This window comes from Mustela lutreola, chromosome 5 (assembly GCF_030435805.1).
Source record: "Mustela lutreola isolate mMusLut2 chromosome 5, mMusLut2.pri, whole genome shotgun sequence".
NCBI lineage: Eukaryota > Metazoa > Chordata > Mammalia > Carnivora > Mustelidae > Mustela > Mustela lutreola.
In genome coordinates, this window is record NC_081294.1 from 102,129,516 (window position 1) to 102,148,526 (window position 19,011).

At 38.3% G+C, this 19,011-nt stretch overlaps 2 protein-coding genes across 6 annotated transcripts in view; one reads left to right on the plus strand and one right to left on the minus strand.

Annotated features, from left to right (window-relative positions):
• The window catches only part of FAM169A (family with sequence similarity 169 member A), a 109,438-nt gene that overhangs the window by 43,250 nt on the left and 47,177 nt on the right, over positions 1 to 19,011 (minus strand). For all 5 annotated transcript variants that reach the window (XM_059175250.1, XM_059175251.1, XM_059175247.1 and 2 more), the window contains exons 2-5: positions 5,999 to 6,133; positions 4,324 to 4,423; positions 3,747 to 3,832; positions 1,536 to 1,707 (exon numbers count right to left, since the gene is read on the minus strand). In XM_059175250.1, the coding sequence (XP_059031233.1) occupies positions 1,536 to 1,707; positions 3,747 to 3,832; positions 4,324 to 4,423; positions 5,999 to 6,130 (490 nt within the window). In that variant the 5' untranslated portion in view covers positions 6,131 to 6,133. The remainder of the gene's footprint in view (positions 1 to 1,535; positions 1,708 to 3,746; positions 3,833 to 4,323; positions 4,424 to 5,998; positions 6,134 to 19,011) is intronic.
• On the plus strand, positions 5,302 to 5,490 carry LOC131832358 (small nuclear ribonucleoprotein G-like). The gene has a single exon (XM_059175256.1). The coding sequence runs from the start codon at positions 5,302 to 5,304 to the stop codon at positions 5,488 to 5,490; it is 189 nt and encodes a 62-aa protein (XP_059031239.1).

Consider the following 19,011-nt stretch of genomic DNA (forward strand, 5'->3'; position numbering starts at 1 on the left):
AAGTGTGTACTAATTTTGTGATTAAGGCATCAGTCACAACTGTTCTGTATACCAACAGTGAATTCAGTATCATCTTTAGACTTGATCTGACCAAAAGGGCTGAATATGGAAGGTGTAAAATGTGAGAAAGGCTGAAAATAATGTGAGTGTTCTCTATGAAAGGTCTTCTGGTCAAGGTACAGGAAAGGCCAACTTTGTTTTGTGGTGGTTATAAGGTGTAGGGTGTATGTGTACATGGATCAAAGCAAGTTAAATCTTTCTGGCTCCAGTACCTCTAGGGAGCAGAAATGGCAGGAAAATAGGTAACGCAGAATGAACCACCCATCTTTTAGGAATAGGGTATAGTTGGGTCTTAGGATCAAAAATCCAAACTTTTATGTGGTGTATATATACAATGGAATACTATGCAGCCATCAAAAGGAATGAAATCTTGCCATTTGCAACGATGTGGATAGAACTAGAGGGTATCATGCTTAGTGAAATAAGTCAATCGGAGAAAGACAACTATCATATGATCTCCCTGATAGGAGGAAGTGGAGATGCAACATGGGGGGATAGGGGGAGTAGGAGAAGAATAAATGAAACAAGATGGGATTGGGAGGGAGACAAACCATAAGTGACTCTTAAATCTCACAAAACAAACTGAGAGTTGCTGGGGGAGGGGGGGTCAGGAGAGGTGGGTGGGGTTATGGACATTGGGGAGGGTATGTGCTAAGGTGAGTGCTGTGAAGTGTGTAAACCTGGCGATTCACAGACCTGTACCCCTGGAGATAAAAATACATTATTTGTTTATCAAAAAAAAGAATAAAAAAAAATCCAAACTTCATAGATTAACAGTTTCAAAGCTATTCGAATTCTCTAAATATATTATTTTGTTTTTCATGGTAATCAGCAAAGCTGCCCTTAATAAGCCAGGCTGAATCAGCTATGTGAGGGAGACAAAGGCTACGCATTTGGTCCACGGGTAGACAACTATTTTAAAAGCAGCCCAGAACTGTGACAACAGCAGGAATCAAACACTTTAAATAAAGGGAAGGATGTGGTAGGGTGTCAAGACTGTCAAACAGGAGGCTCAATGCACAACTTTCTTTGTACATACATGGAGATCTGACCCTCTGTCAAACATTTATTTTTGTTTTGTTCTTCAAGACTTTCCTAACAACCCTCATTTACAGAGAAAGGTAGAAATACTCCCATGAAATATTAAGTAAAATCACCTCAATTTAAACTCTAAAGAGTCACTCAAAAAGATACCAATATGGTATGGGGTCTAAAAAGGAGGTTTCCAGGGCGCCTGGGTGGCTCAGTGGGTTAAGCCGCTGCCTTCGGCTCAGGTCATGATCTCAGGGTCCTGGGATCGAGTCCCGCATCGGGCTCTCTGCTCGGCAGGGGGCCTGCTTCCCTTCCTCTCTCTGTGATCTCTTCCCTTCCTCTCTCCTACTGTGATCTCTCTCTGTCAAATAAATAAATAAAATCTTAAAAAAAAAAAAAAAGGTTTCCATAATAAATAGTTTAAATAACTTTTAAAGACTCACCTGTAGGCTTAACTGAATAAAACCCAATGGCCTCTCCTTTCTTCCAAAGAATCTTGGCGTAATCAGTACTGCTGTGACACAGGAATGGTATCTCATTTCTCTCCATTTCCTGTTTTCTATAAATAATTCGATTCAGAACATACAGAACCACTCTCTCCCCAAGAGTTCTCACCTGGAAAGAGAGTCAGACACCAGGCACAACAGTTATGATATATATCCATTCAGAATGCGACCTACCTTGCTCCCTGCTTCCACACCTCAGACTAGTATTCAAAGCACTTTGAATACACTCAAAATGATTTCTTAAACCCTTCATCACACAGATGAGACCCATCATTCATAAGAGTAATAATCCATTTCTACAAACACATATTATGTGAAATACTGTCTCAGCAAAATTCTAGAACAGGTAAAACGAGATTCTAATGGACCAATGCCCTGCATCTCTTCCTCAGTGTTCAAGTGTGTTCTTTTTTCTTCCAGTTGCCCAGATCTGGGGTCTCCCCCCAAGCTAACTGCTTCCCCACCACCTCTATTGCTTCAACTTTTTCACTCCTTTAGCCTCAATAGTAAATAAAAAGCAGGAGCGGAGGGGGGAGCTTCATGTAATCCTCTAAGACTTTAAGAATAATTACCTTATTTGGTGAGCAAGGCCTTTCTCATCTTTTCCAGGTAAAATTTTCATTTAACAGTCATGTCCTAGTTGTGTAACTATAAGGAATTGCCAGTTCACTGCACACACAAACCCACAGACCCTTCTTGCTAGATCATATAAGTGATGACAGTGGCACAAGCAAATCTGATAAAAACAAACTTGGGGCAATCACAGAATGGAAGCAGAGCCTCAATTCCTACATGAAAGGCCACATGGTCACTGGGACCCCCTCACCAACTTTCTGACATCAAATGATAGGGTTTTCCCCATAGACATCTTTCATCACTAAAAACAAGAATTCTATCCATAAAGTTTATTTGTCCAAGTCTCCTTAAAGAAGCACAAGAGTGCCCTCTAATTAGGTGAGTGAAGGGGAAAAAAGCATTAACTATACATACTCTACTCTCACCATAACCATACTACACACTACAGGATGTCAGATACCAAACAACATAGGAAATGACAAAGTTCACTAGCTTTCAGGACAACCCATTCCTTCCCTGAACAGCTCTGACCAGTATAAAATTCTTCTTCATCCTGAGCTGACCACAGCCAAAGACTAGACTTTGATACCCTGGAGCCACATAGCCTAAAAAAAAAAATTGAAGAAAGCCATGGCATTCCCCTAAATTTCATACCACAGGAACAACTAAAGGAAAAGACTGATCTAATGCAATTTTGGGCACTCTGGCCATTCTAGTCCTCTCCCTTGAAACTGCCCCACATCCTTAATCTCTCCACTGGGACTTGCAGATATTACAGAACTCAATGAAGTGAAGTTGTTGCTAAGACTGTGGGTGCTTTGCCTATATAAGCTTAAGTGTTTTTATTAGCTTTTTTGCTTACCTTGGTTTTACTGCTAATTAACTAAAGCCCAACCATCTTCCTATATGCTCTTTTAGCTTGTTTTTCATGGTATACATGTGCAGTTAATTGTTTGAACACTTGGGTACTACTTTTCATCATGTTTGCTCATAATGCTCTTTGCTTCTTAATTCTGCCTTTCACAGACTGTTCTCCCATTCAGAACTGTGGCAGGCAGAAATGATCAGCATGCCACTGTGTCTTTCTCTAAGTAAACGATAAAATGATGACTGGGGCAGAAAAAAGGAGAAAGTCTGGCAGTATACTACTAAGGTTCTCCCTTCTGGTTCACTGATTAGAACACTTGATTAGACCACCTGACATGGCCCTACTGACAGGGAAGTTTTCTGGTCAGTCTCTCCTAGAGACAGAGAACCTTGGCAAATATACAGACAGAACAACTTTTTCTCTACCCTGTGAGAAAATCAGAAGCTAACGTCAATACAGGTCACTCCAGTTCAAGTGACCCATAGGTATCACCCAATTCTCTGATACTTTTAGAAGCACGTAATATCGAGGAAGCCCAATCAGACTACTAGTTTCATCACAACAATGAAACTCAGATGGTTTAATACAACCTGGTTATACTAAAATGGGGAAGTACTCAATAATTTCAACAACTTTCAGTGTCTCTGGGAAACACTGTGAAATGATCTCAGAAAAAACACTTTTAAATTATAGGATCTTGTTACCTGCTTAAGCCCCTCTCTAGAAGGGACCGATGTTTTCACAATATCATCAATAGCCCACCACTGATCAGCAAGATAAAGTGCCACAGCTAAAAGAGAATAAATGATTATTAACACTTAAGCTTTACCGTATATATTATTATTTGAAAAAGTTTATACAGGTAACTTTAAATATACCCACTTTATTATACAATGTGGCCCCATTTTATACCACTTTATCTTATTTCACACATTAAACATTTAATTATAAGCAAGTGAAAATTTTATTTTCCAAAATTTAGTTTGAAACAGTTTTTTAAATTCTTTCATGCAGCTACTTTTTTTTTTAAGATATTATTTACTTATTTGACAAAGGTCACAAGTAGGCAGAGAGGCAGTCAGTGAGTAAGGAGGAAGCAGGCCCGCTGCTGAGCAGAGAGCCACTAAGCAGGAGCTCCATCCCAGGACTCTGGGATCATGACCTGAGCCGAATGCAGAGCTTTAACCCACTGAGCCACCCAGGCACCCCTCATACAGCTACTTTTTAATAACTGTTTGGAGAAAAGTTTCTCAATTGATAAAGATTAAGCAGAAAAGAGACCTGTGAGTGAGTCCTCAGGTGCAAAAAGAGCAAGAATTTTCTCAGTCTGATCTCCACCATAAAGAGGTACAAAGCCTACATTTGACAGGCTAATAGGAATCTGAAATGACAATTGATTAGAGATTAGTGAAGTCCGTTAAGAAAATATTGGACAAAAAACCATGCTTCTACCAAAATATTAAACTTTCTCTACATTAATGCTAATTATGTAACTTAATTTCATAGAAGATATTTCTACTATCAAAAAAAAGTAAATCAGACTTCCTTTTTGTAGGAATTTTACTATCTTGGGGGAAAATTTTAAGTTTAAGTTTATTTAAACTTTATTATAAAAAATTTAAGTTTATTTCAACAAATATTACCACTGTGCTCTAGCCACACACTTTAACAAAAACAAAGGCATGATATGGTACATAAACTCATTAAAAAACAACTATAGTTTATCATCTGTTATTCAGACAACTTCGGGGGGATTCCATTTTATAGTAAAAGACATCAGAAAGGTACCTCTGTTTTTACACTGAGATAAATAAGATTTTAAGATTTAAGATTTTTCTACCTTCATTAATCTGACCATACTTCCCCATTTACAGATATTACAATTCAGATAATTATAAAATATGGTGCCTTTAGAAGAACAGACTTTAAAGAAGTCTTTAAACATCATTTTCTAAAAATAAATAAATAAATAGATAGATAAAAATAAACATCATTTTCTAGGAGAAAACTCTGAGGCCTAGAGAGGCTAAAGAACTATCTGGTTCACAGTGGAATGCTAACAATCCTTCTATCACAATATATCATGCTTACTAATTAGGAAGTTTGATAGAAAAAGGAAGATTTGTGACATGAAAATGTGTTATTCAATGTTTTGATTATTTTTTTATTAAAAAATTTCTAGGCCGGGCCCACCACAGGAGCCCAAGGGATGCCACGAAATCTGTTTGGAGGCATCTTTGAGCTCCCCAAGTAGACCCCATGAGCAAAGCTCACTCTCCCGAGTTGAAAAAATTTATGGACAAGAAATTATCAATGAAATTAAATGGTGACAAACATGTCCAAGGAATATTGCGGGAGTTCAATCCATTTATGAATCTTGTGATAGATGAATGTGTGGACATGACAACCAGTGGGCAACAGAACAATATCAGAATGGTGGTAATATGAGGAAATAGTTTCATCATGTTAGAAGCCTTAGAACGAGTATATACAATGGATGTGTTCATCAGAAGAATCAACTGCTTCCACATGTCCCCTCTCCACAGTACCTGTTCTACTACAATATAAAAATCAGGTCCGTGTGCATTTTCATATTGAACTTTTCTGTTAAATAAACTTTTATAATAGTAAAAATAAATTTCTAAAATCACAAATTCCAAATCTAAAGTAAATTTAATTTAGGTATGTCAAATACAGTAACGCATCTCAGCAAAACTTATATGTAATTTTAAAGGCAAAATATAAATATTAAGCAATAACCTATAGAGTGTCTTTTTAAGACTTGATCATGCTGCTGTACTAACCAATCAGTACTTAACCATTTTACTGAACAGTCTTCTGATGCAAATTTCCAAAGTGATCAGTTAACATTTTTAAATGATTAAAAAATAAGATACTGATTTCATGTGTAAACTCAACTGAAAAGGTTGACAAAAACCATTTTTGCACACCTTACCGTAATATTGAGAAGAGAAAAACATTCAGGGTTTTCGGGGTCCCCACACCTTAGATCTGACATATAATCTTCAGCAGAATTTTCCAATTCCTCATGACTGCAATTATCCAGCATATCCACAGGGAATGCCATCCTCTACAACAACCAACACAGGACAAATGTTTCAGCATATGAAATGTTATCTTTCTTTACTCATAGAAAAAACTTATTTTAACACCGCACTTTAAGGAAACTTCACTTACACTATGCCAAGACAGACAACAATTTGAGCCTACTGATTGAAAATGGACATCAAAAGAAAACTTTATGGTGAGCCTGGGTGGCTCAGTTGGTTGAGCATCTGCCTTTGTTCTGGTGGTGATCTGGGGTCCTAGGATCAAGACCCATCAGGTTCCTGCAGGAATGTGCTTCTCCTCTCTATCTGCCTTGCCTCTCTCCCTCTTCATGCTGTCTCTCTCTCTCTCTCTCTCACTGTTTCTCAAATAAATAAATAAAATCTTTAAAAATAAGAAAACTTTGAAACATTCATTTATATTAAAAATAAGCAATGAAATAGAAAATAATGAGTAATTCCTTAAATTCAGCTCAGGTCAGGATCTCTAGATCCTAGGATGGAGCCCTGCATGGGGCTCTGAGCTCAGCAGAGAATCTGCTTCAGCATTCTTCTTCCCTCTGTCCCGTCCCCCTGCTCTCAAGCTCTAAAATAAAGAAATAAATTTTTAAAAATTTTTAGGTAAAACTAAAAACACAAACCAAATAGTAGTAGATGGAAGAAGCATAATTAGGATGCTAGTTAAGAGAATGTATTGTTTTTACTCTCTTACAGACAAAATCCCAGCTTAAATTCAAGTAAAATATTGAGACATTTAACATACCAGACCACTGACTAGATGAAGCTCAAGAAAGATTACTATTACACCATTTCCCGTAAACCAACTCAAAAGACTCTCTTGAAAATTAGCTACCAGAACAAGCTATGAATGAAATATATTTGAAAATTTCATTTGCTGGGGTGCTGGGTGGCTCAGTCAGTTCTAACTCTTGATCTCAGCTCAGGTCTTGATCTCAGGGTTGTGAATTCAAGACCCACGCTGGAGCCCAAACTGGGCATCAAGCTTACCTTAAAAAAATTTTGTTTTTCATTTGCTCGGACACCTGACTGGCTCAGTAGGTGGCGCATGTGACTCTTGATCTTAGGGTTGTGAGTTCAAGCCCTACCTTGGTTGAAGGGATTACCTAAAAATCTTTCAAATTTTTTTTAAAGATTTGTTCATTTCAGAGAAAGAGAGAGAGTGAGCAGGGGAGGAGCAGAGGAGAGGAACAAGCAGAGGCCAGGCTGATCTCACCACCCTCAGAACATGACCTGAGTCAAAACCAATAGTTGGACACCCAACTGACTCACCCACCCAGGTGCCCCTAAAAATCTTTAAAAAAAAATTTTTTTAAGTAATAAAAATAAAAATTTCATTTGCTAACAGTAATCATAATCTAAAGGATAAAATTTAATGTTTGAAGTCTGTCAAAAACTTAGCCTACAAAAGCACAGTGATTATAATCACACAAAAATAATATGGCATTCTAGATAAAGAATACAATGGATGTAGAAGGAAAAAACTGGACTGAACAGCAAGTTTTTGATGATTTTCTTTCTTTTTCATCTACTGTTACTATGATAATAATGGTTCTTAAAAGATTTTAACTGCTAATGTCACGTTTTAAGTGCATGTTTTTGGTTCCATTATTGCAAGATAAGTCTAATAAATAGGCAAAGTAGGTGATCTGAATAAAGAGCCCAATGATACAGCCCAGAATAAGACAATTTAAAAGCAGTAAACAGTCTAGGAAGTCCTCTTCGCTTCAGGGAAGAGTCATGTGTGGACCCACCCACTAGTCCACAGCAGAGTGAGTCAGATACAAGAGGAGGCCTCCCTAAGCCATTGATCTGTCCTCCATCCTAAAGCTGTCCTACCTTCAATAATTTACATACCACCATTAACATTTTTCCTAGGGTGTTAAATGCCTCTATCACTATTTAACTAATGTATTTCTCAAATCACTTCTGTTAATTTTCTTTATTAAGTAAGCTCTACACCCGAAGTGGGGCTTGAACTCACAACTCCAAGATCAAGAGTCAAATATTCTACCAACTGAACCAGTCAAGCGCCCCTCAATTCACTTCTTTGAAAATATCCACACAGCTCTCTCCATCTTTCCTCCCCTCCTCTTTTTTAATATGGTAAATATGCATAGGACACAGCATTTTAACTATTCCTAGATTTATAATTCTGTGGCAGTAAGAATACCCCCACTGTTGTACAACCATCACCACTCAATGGTTTCCAGAACTTTTTCACCATCCAAAATAGAAACTCTGTATCCACTGAACAATCACCGCTCCAACCCCTCTTCCCTCACCCACTACTAACCACCATTCTATTCTTTGTCTCTATGAATTTGCCTAATCCAGGAACTTTGTAAGTGGAATCACACAATAGCTGTCCCCTTGTGGATGGCTTATTTCACTTAGCACAGTGGTTTTAAGGTGATCCGTGTTGTAGCACGTAGGAGAACCTTAGTTCACTTTTTCTTTTTTTTTTTTTTTTTAAGATTTTATTTATTTATTTGATAGAGAGAGAGAGAGACAGTGAGAAAGGGAACAGAAGCAGGGGGAGTGGGAGAGGGAGAAGCAGGCTTCCCACTGAGGAGGGAGCCAGACTAGGGCTGGATCCCAGGACCCTGGGATCATGACCTGAGTGGAAGGCAGAAGCTTAAGAACTGAGCCACCCAGGCGCCCTCTCAGTTCACTTTTTTTTTTTTTTTTTTAAGATTTTATTTATTTGACAGAGAGAGAGAAATCACAAGTAGGCAGAGAGGCAGGCAGAGAGAGAGAGGGGAGGAAGCAGGCTCCCTGCGGAGCAGAGAGCCCCAACTGGATCCCGGGACCCTGGGATCACGACCTGAGCCAAAGGCAGAGGCTTTAACCCACTGAGCCACCCAGGCGCCCCTCAGTTCACTTTTTAAGAAACATTTTATTCATCCTTAACTATAAAACCACCAATGTGATATATTAGATTATACATTTTCCTAAACAGCATTAAAATTTCTAATTATCATCATTTAAACGTTCACCTGAGTACCACTTAGAAAATATCCTAAATCATCAGTATGTCAGCACATTTTAGAAAACATTTCACCATAGGTATAGCAGTGCTTACCATAAGAAAATACTATTATAAATCAAAGGCAAGTAAAACATGACTAAATTAAATAAAGTGTAAAAACAGAAATTCATTATCTTTCATTCTTAAACCTCTTTAGGTGGCTATTTTTTTTTTTATTTTTATTTATTTATTTGACAGACAGAGATCACAAGTAGGCAGAGAGGCAGGCAGAGAGAGAGAGGAGGAAGCAGGCTCCCTGCAGAGCAGAGAGCCCTATCCAGGGCTAGATTCCAAGACCCTGGGATCATGACCTGAGCTGAAGGCAGAGGCTTTAACCCACTGAGCCACCCAGGTGCCCCTAGATGGCCATTTTTAAACAGAAAAATAATTGTCTCTGGGCTTATATTATTAAATAACTATTTTGTATATAAAATAATTATTTTTTAAATTTTTAAATATTAAATTATTAAATAATATATTATTAAATATTCACATACTTACACAAAATGAAATAATTGTTTCCCCACAGTCCAACAATTTAAAAGCTTTGAAATTTGCATAAAGAGCATTAATGAGGAGAGAAACGCCACTAAGTAGTTGTGACCCCTGAATTCAGTTTAAAAAACTATAGCATCATAGTTTTTAAAATGAAAAGAATTAGAGGGGCGCGTGGGTGGCTCAGTGGGTTAAGTCTCTGCCTTCGGCTCAGGTCATGATCCCAGGGTCCTGGGATCGAGCCCCACATTACAAAGGGCTCTCTGCTCATTGGGAAGCCTGCTTCCCTCTCCCCCTTTGTCTGCCTCTCTGACGACTTGTGATCTCTCTCTCTCTGTCAAATAAATAAATAAAAGCTTTAAAAATAAAATAGGGACACCTGGGTGGCTCAGTTGGTTGGACGACTGCCTTCGGCTCAGGTCATGATCCTGGAGTCCAGGGATCAAGACCCGCATCGGACTCCCAGCTCCATGGGGAGTCTGCTTCTCTCTCTGACCTTCTCCTCGTTCATGCTCTCTCTCACTGTCTCTCTCTCAAGTAAATAAATAAAATCTTTTTAAAAATAAATAAATAAATAAATAAATAAAAATAAGAAAATATTTCTCAATTCCAAAGCCTCCCCCTCAACATACACGCCTACTAAAATGTTTTTGGGGGCGCCCTCAACATACACTCCTACTAAAATGTTTTTGGGAGCGCCTGGGTGGCTCAGTGGGTTAAAGCCTCTGCCTTCGGCTCAGGTCCTGATCCCAGGGTCCTGGGATGGAGCCCCGAATCTGGCTCTCTGCTCTGCAGGGAGCCTGCTGCTTCCTCCTCTCTCTCTCTCTGCCTCTCTGCCTGCTTGTGATCTCTGTCAAATAAATAAATAAATAAAATCTTTAAAAAAAATAAAATAAAATGTTTTGGGGTTGCAAGTCTGTCCTTAAATCCATTACTTTTATTACCAGTTGCTCTCAATGCTCAGTTTCATTGGCTAAATGATTACATGATAGCAATTAATTGAAGATGAAAGAACTTAGAAATTATTACAAATCAGTTAACAATAGCAAGTAACATTTACTGAGAAGTGACCATATACCACACTTTAAAGAGAGAGCCACATTGAAAAGACAATGAGATATTTCTATTAGCCCCAATCTACAGATGAAGAAACAATGTCATACCACTAGTAGGGTTAAAAGAACAGGAATCCAAACAATTGAATATACCTTCCAATATTATCATTTTTACTCGATATGCAAAATCTTACTTGTCATGGTTATATGAAATATTTCATAAAATATTATAATAATGCCCTTGTTATTAAATATTCTATTCACATATTACAAAAGAAAAGAGCAATTGGAATTGGAATTCTATGTATGACCCTAGTTCTTCAGTCAGCTCTGCCACTAGCTAAATCAGTGATCCTGGGCGAGTTACTTACCCTCTTTAAGCTTCTGTATTCTCATTGGTAATGTGATGCAACTGGACAAGATAATCCTAAGGACCTTTTCACCTCTAAATGTTTGTAATTGTTTATAAAAAAATATTGGTTAACTTATGACTGTAAATTACTAGCCTTATGGTGGGTCTACTATAGTTTAAAGGCAAGAGAAAAATGGTTAGGGTCTGAAGAGAAACATAGGTTGCTATAATAAATCACTCACTTCTCCCTCTTTTTTGTTGTTTTTAAGCTTCTGTTCTGTGTTACATAACTGTAAAACTGTCGGATCAAATTTTGTCAAGTACTTTATGCTCTACCCATGAGATAAACCAAAGGGCTAACTAGATTCTCCATGAATGAGAAAGCTTAGTGTTGCCTTAAGCAAACTAACTCATCAAAAAATTTACACAGAATGGATAATGAAGTGTAAAAAGTGTCCAAATTAATTTATAAATGAAGCAAGTGTTATGCTCATTAATCCTGGCTAAGTTGTATAAAAACACAATACTAATATCTCTTATGTAAGAATTTTAAGATGCCCATCAGCTATTTCACAATCATCTTTTAATAATTCCACCCCTTTTCCCTGAAAAGTTATATAACTATTTGAAAGAATAAATGCTCCTAGGAAGAGAATATGAAAAAGAGAAAACAGTTTTATTCTTACTAATTTTTTTTTTGCCCTATTTAAGGTTAATTATTAGAAGTTAACTATACTCTTAAAAGGAGGAATGTATTTTATAAATTTGGTTCCTAATTTTTCAAGATTCTTATAGATTATCATCATTTGGAGGCTTTATGGGGGAGAGGAATATAAATAAAAATACAGACATTTTAGAGCTAGAAGAGTTCTTAGAAAAAAAAGGAATTATCTTAACCAATCCAAGTCATGATCCTACCTCTCCTGATGTTTCCCCAACATTGAAAATAGGTTAGGTATCCAGGCAACATATCGGTAATGCTCTCAAGCTTTTCACAAAAAGCCTGTTTCTGAATCTTATTTTGATTCTTCTCTTGATTCTTCCCTTTTCACTTTTCTCCCTAACATCATTTTTTCCCTAACAAACCTAGGCCCTGTACTACATTAGCACAAGGGATCTCTTTATCTTTACCCTTTATTCTTGTATGCCTCCTGCCCTACACAGGCCCTAAATCCTACATTAAATCCTTCTCCATTACTAGAGCTGAGATTCTGAATATGACAAAGTGAAACGAGGGAAAAAGCCACTTCAACTATCAAATCTCAGGTGGGCTCAATGCTGCTCACAAATCCTCTTCTGTCTTCTGAGAAATGAAAACGCTGACTACTTATGGATGAGGACTGCCTGTAAGTTTATGGCTAATGGGGCAGGAAGTTGGAAAGATTTCATATTTGTTGCTTATTTTTATTTTACATAGGAAGCAAAATCATCTTTTCAAGTAATAATCACTGAACCAATAATGGACTATGTGCCTGGTTTTTATCACTAACACACTAAGTGAGGAATTTAATGATCTTCACTTGCCAGCAGAGAAAACTAAGACACAAAGCAGTTGAGAAACTTGTTCAAGGACACACTCTAGTTAAAGTGGCAGAACTAGTACGTGAACCCAGGCAGTCTGGCTCTGATGCCTAACTACTACTCTTTATCACAACTCCAGGTCTAAAAGTAGAGTATTTTAGGAGTCCCAATATGGTTAAAGACTGCTTACAACCTATCAGGAGAAGTCTTAACAAATTTTCCTTCTAGGAACATTAATTCTCTCTTCATATTCAGGAAGATGGTCTTAGATCTAAGAAATCCTTCAAACATGAACATGCAGTCTCTCTTGGATGCATCTGACACCAAACTGAGTTTACGTGTCTGCATCCCAAATGCACGGGAGAGAGAATGTGACTTGGGGAGTAGTGGGCTCCATCTTGGAGAGGCAAAACAGGGCTTACTTACATGGCTGAAATTTTCCTCTAGAACATGCCAGCTACTCTAGTACTTCATGACCTGGACTACCGAACACTGTTTATAAACTCACAGAAGCAGTTTCCAAACTCAAGGAAAAAACAAAATAAACAAAAACAAAACAACTATTTAAATGAATATGCCAGGGGCACCTGGGGGGCTCGCTGGATTAAGCCTCTGCCTTCAGCTCGGGTCATGGTCTCAGGGTCCTGGGATGGAGGCCCGCATCAGGCTCTCTGCTCAGCAGGGAGCCTGCTTCCCCCTCTCTCTCTGCCTGTCTCTCTGCCTACTTGTGAAATAAATAAATAAAATACTAATAAATAAATATGCCATAAAATTTTGTCTTTCAACATCAGAGCAACAACTAAAATCCTTTCACCTGGCTTCTTTGCCCCATAACAGATCTAATTTTATAGTGTTCATCAAAGTTAACAGGAGTTTGGCACAGTAAAACTCAAGGACACAGGCAATAGTTAAGAACAGGAGTCTCAACAATGTGCAAAATGTTGTAGATATCTTCAACATAAAGTATCACAGAAGCTTATCTCATTTCGAACCACAAAGACTGATGCTTTCAATTTGAAAGAAAAACATCTAAGAGCCCAAGACAAAAGCAAAAACAAAACAAAACGTGGTGCTTAATTTTAGCATACAATTTATGAACTATTCTACTGAGTCCCAATCATCACCACCACCACCTAATATTTTCACTAGGCAACTAAGAAATGTAACCAAAGGTTGCCACTACACACAGAGTACAATACCAACTTGGAAAAAGCAGATTCAGAACCACAGGCTCCCCACACCTCTTTTTCCCCTTCAGGCTTCTCCGACTCTGCATTTCAATCCATGGCACCACACACCTGTCCCTGCAAACCTCTTGCAACCTCAGATGGGTCTGCTCACCCAGATTGAGAAAACTTGTTTTCTTACCTCTCACAGTCAGTAAGCCTAGGAGAGAATGAGGTAAGTGACAGTAGTAGCTTTCCTATCTGACTTCAATACAGATTTACTGAATAAATGAACAAATGAGTTAATGAACAAAAGTTTGTAAAACCAAATCACAATGGTGCTAGGAGGAGGAACTGCCACAAATGAGACAGGTTAAGGTTCTGCAACTGGATGAAAAGCAATATATGGAGCTTCAACGGGTAGAGAAAGCACAGAAAACCCTCTGAAAAGATGGGAACACACTAAGTGGAAGCCAGGAAGCATGCTGAAAATTGTAAGCAGTTGGATTTACCAGAAGACTTAAGATGTATTAGGATTAGTGGAAGGAACACATGGAAAACCAACTGAGGACAGAACATAAAAGGCAAAGAACACCAGACTAAAGCATTGGACTTTATTTGGGACACAGGAGGCAATTTAAGGGATCTTGAGCAGGAAAGAGACATTCAAGGCTATACTTTTTTTTTTAAAGATTATTTATTTATTTATTTGACAGAGAGAGAGATCACAAGTAGGCAGAGAGGCAGGCAGAGAGAGAGAGGAGGAAGCAGGCTCCCTGCTGAGCAGAGATCCCGATGTGGGATTCGATCCCAGGACCCTGAGATCATGACCTGAGCCGAAGGCAGCGGCTTAACCCACTGAGCCACCCAGGCGCCCTCAAGGCTATACTTTTAGACAATCTATCCCACAGCTGTACATAACGGATTTATAGGTATAACTTAAGGGGGACAAGTTGAGGAACTCTGATTAAGTATATTGTGTGTATTTCATTTTAACATACTTATCACCTATTAATGTGACTTCTTTTTCTTCATCTGTCTATACTACCAGACTCAGAACTTCAAGGAAGCATAATCCATTCGGGTCAAATTACCTGATGTGCCTTGTAACTAATAACTTAATGTGTCTTGGGGCACCTGGGTGGCTCAGTTGGTTAAGCAACTGCCTTTGGCTCAGGTCATGATCCCAGACTTCCGGGATCGAGTCCCGCTTCAGGCTCCCAGCTCCGTCAGCGAGTCTGCTTCTCCCTCTGACTTTCTCCCCTCTCATGCTCTCTCTCACTCTCTCTCAAATAAATAAATAAAATCTTAAAAAAAAAAAAAAAAAAAAAAAAAAAGCTTATGTGTCTATACTTGATTACTTGAAGAAAAAAGATGGGGAAAAAAGGTCTTAATTATAAAGGGGTAGTATCATCAAAAATTCATTTATAATTATTTTTTAAAACTCAAATGTGTTTTCCAATGATGATGACAGCACAATCATTTCTGGCTTGTTTGCCTTGCACCAGGCATGATGCACTACACATTATCTCACTGATTCCTCCAAATGACTCTACGAGGCTGGTATTCTTAACACAGTTTCCCAATGAGGAGCTTCAAGTGTGGGGAGGTTGAGTAAGTTGCCCAAAATCACACAGCTAGTAAGCAGCAATCAAGCTCTAAACTTGGGCAATCTGTCTCCAAAGGATTTAACCTGGTGCCCAGATTCCCAGGTCAAGACAAAAGGCCAGTATAAGCCAGGATATTTCTGATCACAAAAATACCATATACTACATCAAACATATTGTTTACGGGACGCCTGGGTGGCTCAGTTGGTTAAGCGGCTGCCTTCGGCTCAGGTCATGATCCCAGCGTCCTGGGATCGAGTCCCACATCAGGCTCCTTGCTCCGCAGGGAGCCTGCTTCTCCCTCTGACTCTTCCTTCCACTCTGTCTGCCTGTGCTCGCTCTCATTCACTCTCTCTCTGACAAATAAATAAATAAAATCTTTAAAAAAAAAAAAAAAAAACATGTTTAGTCACTCCTCAGGAGTTAAGATTTTTTTAAATCTTGCAATATTCTGTCCTCAAACTTTAATGCCTGTTCCAATAACTATGATCCACTGTCTTGAGAATTTTTAAATGGTTATTACACAACACAAAGCCAACTTCTTTTTTAAGAGATTCTCTGCTTTATTCATAATCAAGAAAATGTAAATTGGAACCACAATTAAATACCATTTTGCACCCACTAGATGAGCAAAAATTAAGAAATCTATCAAGTGTTGGAGAGGTGGTGAATCAACAGGACCACTTAGACACGCTGGTAAGAATGTAAATGGATTCAAACACTTGAGAAATAACAATGGTTCGTGTATTATGTTGCTCATGTACACAACTACACATATTCTAGGTGCATGCATGAAAATATTCTGAGCAACACTCTGCAGTATCAAAACTTGAGAGTAATATTTCAGGCTGGTGGGTAACTCATGCAGTCAGTGCCGCCACACCTCACAATGGGCACATGGAAGAAATGAGGAGTAAAAACTTCAGGCCTCAGAGAATATAAATGCTATGAAATAGCTTCTAAAAATTCCAAAAATAAGGGGCGCCTGGGTGGCTCAGTGGGTAAAGCCTCTGCCTTCGGCTCAGGTCATGGTCTCAGGGTCCTGGGATCGAGCCCTGCATTGGGCTCTCTGTCCAGTGGGGAGCCTGCTTCCCCCTCTCTCTGCCTGTCTCTCTGCCTGCTTGTGATCTCTCTCTCTCTGTCAAATACATAAATAAAATATTAAATAAATAAATAAATAAAAATTTAAAAATAAGAAACAAAGCCAACTGTTTTAAAGTTAAAAAATAAAAGGGGGAAACATAAAAACTCATGAAAGTAAAATGCCTATCAAATATTCTTTAATTACAACAAAACAGAGCTAAAGAAAAAATGAAATTCACTAGTTACATTGTAGTTTTTAAATTATTCATTGCTGAAGGACAGAGACAAAATAAGACCTTGAGCTTTAGACAACAATAGATTCAACATGAACCACGAGCAAGGTTTTCTTTTTTTAAGTTTGGTTTTTTTTTAAGAGTTATTAATTTATTTGAGAGGGAGAGAGTGTGTGTGAGTAAAAGAGAGCAGAAGTCAGGGAGAGAGGCAGAGGGAGAAGCAGACTTCGCGCTGAGCAGAGCCTGATGCCAGCTTGATCCCCGCACCCTGGGATCATGACCTGAGCTGAAGGTAGATGCTTAACTTACTGAACCACCCAGGCACCCCAAGAGCAACTTTTTCTAAAGTGAAAGCAAAATAACCGTAAAACAGAGCTTCTTTATTACAGTTGTGACTGTCTAGATCCAGAGATGGAAAAGTTTCCCTGCACTCTTCATGGGTCAGACAGCGACAGTCTTTGATTCCATTCGGATTATCACATTTTAAAGAAAAATCACACTGAAAAACCGGAGTGCCTCCAATGGAAAACAGCCAGGATGGCAAAGGATATAGATACCACGGTAAAATAGATGAGAAACAGGAATTGGGAGAAATTAGTAAAGGAAAGTCTTGGGGAAGAGAGGCAAGAAAATGTTGCCCTTCAAATATGTGAAGAGTCAATATGCAGATGAAAACGTAGAACGTTCTTCTGCATGTATCTCTAGGGTAAAAAGAAGGAGCCATTCCAAAATAAATGCTACCCACAAATGAATTACACCCAACTAGCCAACTAGCTAATCAAAAACTACTGTTAGTTACAGCTGGTATACTCAACCTCAGGATAGGCTAGAGAAACCTCTCCCCACCCCTCTGTTAAGTGCATGCACAAGAATGTCTGTCCCTTGTCTCCATCCAAGCCAGTGTCAGAGTTCTAGAAAGGACAGCCAAGAGAGCACAGACCCCAACTGAGCGGTCATTTGTACATCGAACTGTAAAACTATATGAATCATTTTATAAAAACTATGCTCTTTTTTTGGCCATTCTGAGAAGCAGCTCAGATACAAAAAGTATTCTCTGGACAAAATTTATTCAGAATCACTTCAATTTCTTTTTTATAGCTTAAAAAACATTATCAATAAACCTCCCCAGGGGCGCCTGGGTGGCTCAGTGGGTTAAGCCGCTGCCTTCGGCTCGGGTCATGATCTCAGGGTCCTGGGATCGAGTCCCACATCGGGCTCTCTGCGCAGCAGAGAGCCTGCTTCCCTCTCTCTCTCTCTGCCTGCCTCTCCAACTACTTGTGATTTCTGTCAAATAAATAAATAAAATCTTTAAAAAAAAAAATAAATAAACCTCCCCAGCCTTAAAATTAATTTCAAGTACTTTTAGATATACATTATATCCCAAAGCCAAATATCGAGACTCCAAACGTGCTTGCTTTTTGCTAAATTTAGCTGTATTTTTCATTAGAGCACAAATAATAGAAAACAGACCAGATTTAAAATTAGAAGATAGGTTCTGGGGCACCTGGCTGGCTCAGTAAGAAGAGCAGGCAATTCTTGATCTCAGGATCATGAGTTCAAGCCCCACTTTGGGTATAGTGATTACTAAAAAAATAAATAAACAAAAAAACAAGACAGCTTCTTAGTCTAGAATCCACAAAAGCTACAAAGGGTTTAAAGGGTTTATACTTTATGCAGTGCCAAAGCTCTGACCAGTGGCAGATCACAATTAATTTTAAAGGTAAAAAAGTAAATTGTTGCTTCGAAATATACCTCAACAAAGTACTGTGTTATACACAGGGTGGGTATGAGAAGATAGCATAAGGGAGAAAAAAATGAGGAACCCTGAACTTGGTACTGAAAACTATCCTAATTTCCTTGATGATAATAATACTAATAGCTCACCTTTAGAGACATGATCATACTTATTTCTGCCTACACTTTAAGACAGGCTCTGTTATAACTACTCTTTTGCAGATGAGGAACCTGAGGCCCAGAGAGATTAAGTATCTTTTAAAAAGGTGGCTAGAAACACCAAAGCCAGGTTTCAAGCCCTTGAATTCTGATTATACTGCCTCTGAATAACAACTACTGTTAAGTGAAGAATAAGAGTAAGTTCATCAAGTATTAATAACTTGAAAGCACTGGTATTTATGTGTAAAAGATTTTACACTATAAAATTATTTAATAATAGTCTTTCCTTACCAATCATTGTATAATAAAATGTCAAGCTCTCTGACCTTTTCAACACTCCTATTCATTCCTCAATTGGCTCCTCCCCTCATCATGACACTGAGAGCACTTTTTTCTTTTAAAAATTTTATTTACTTTTTGGGCACCTGGGTGGTTCGGTCATTGGGC

Excerpts from the sequence above, each read along its gene's own strand:
- LOC131832358 (XM_059175256.1), top strand. The coding sequence starts at position 5,302 with ATGAGCAAAGCTCACTCTCCCGAGTTGAAAAAATTTATGGACAAGAAA.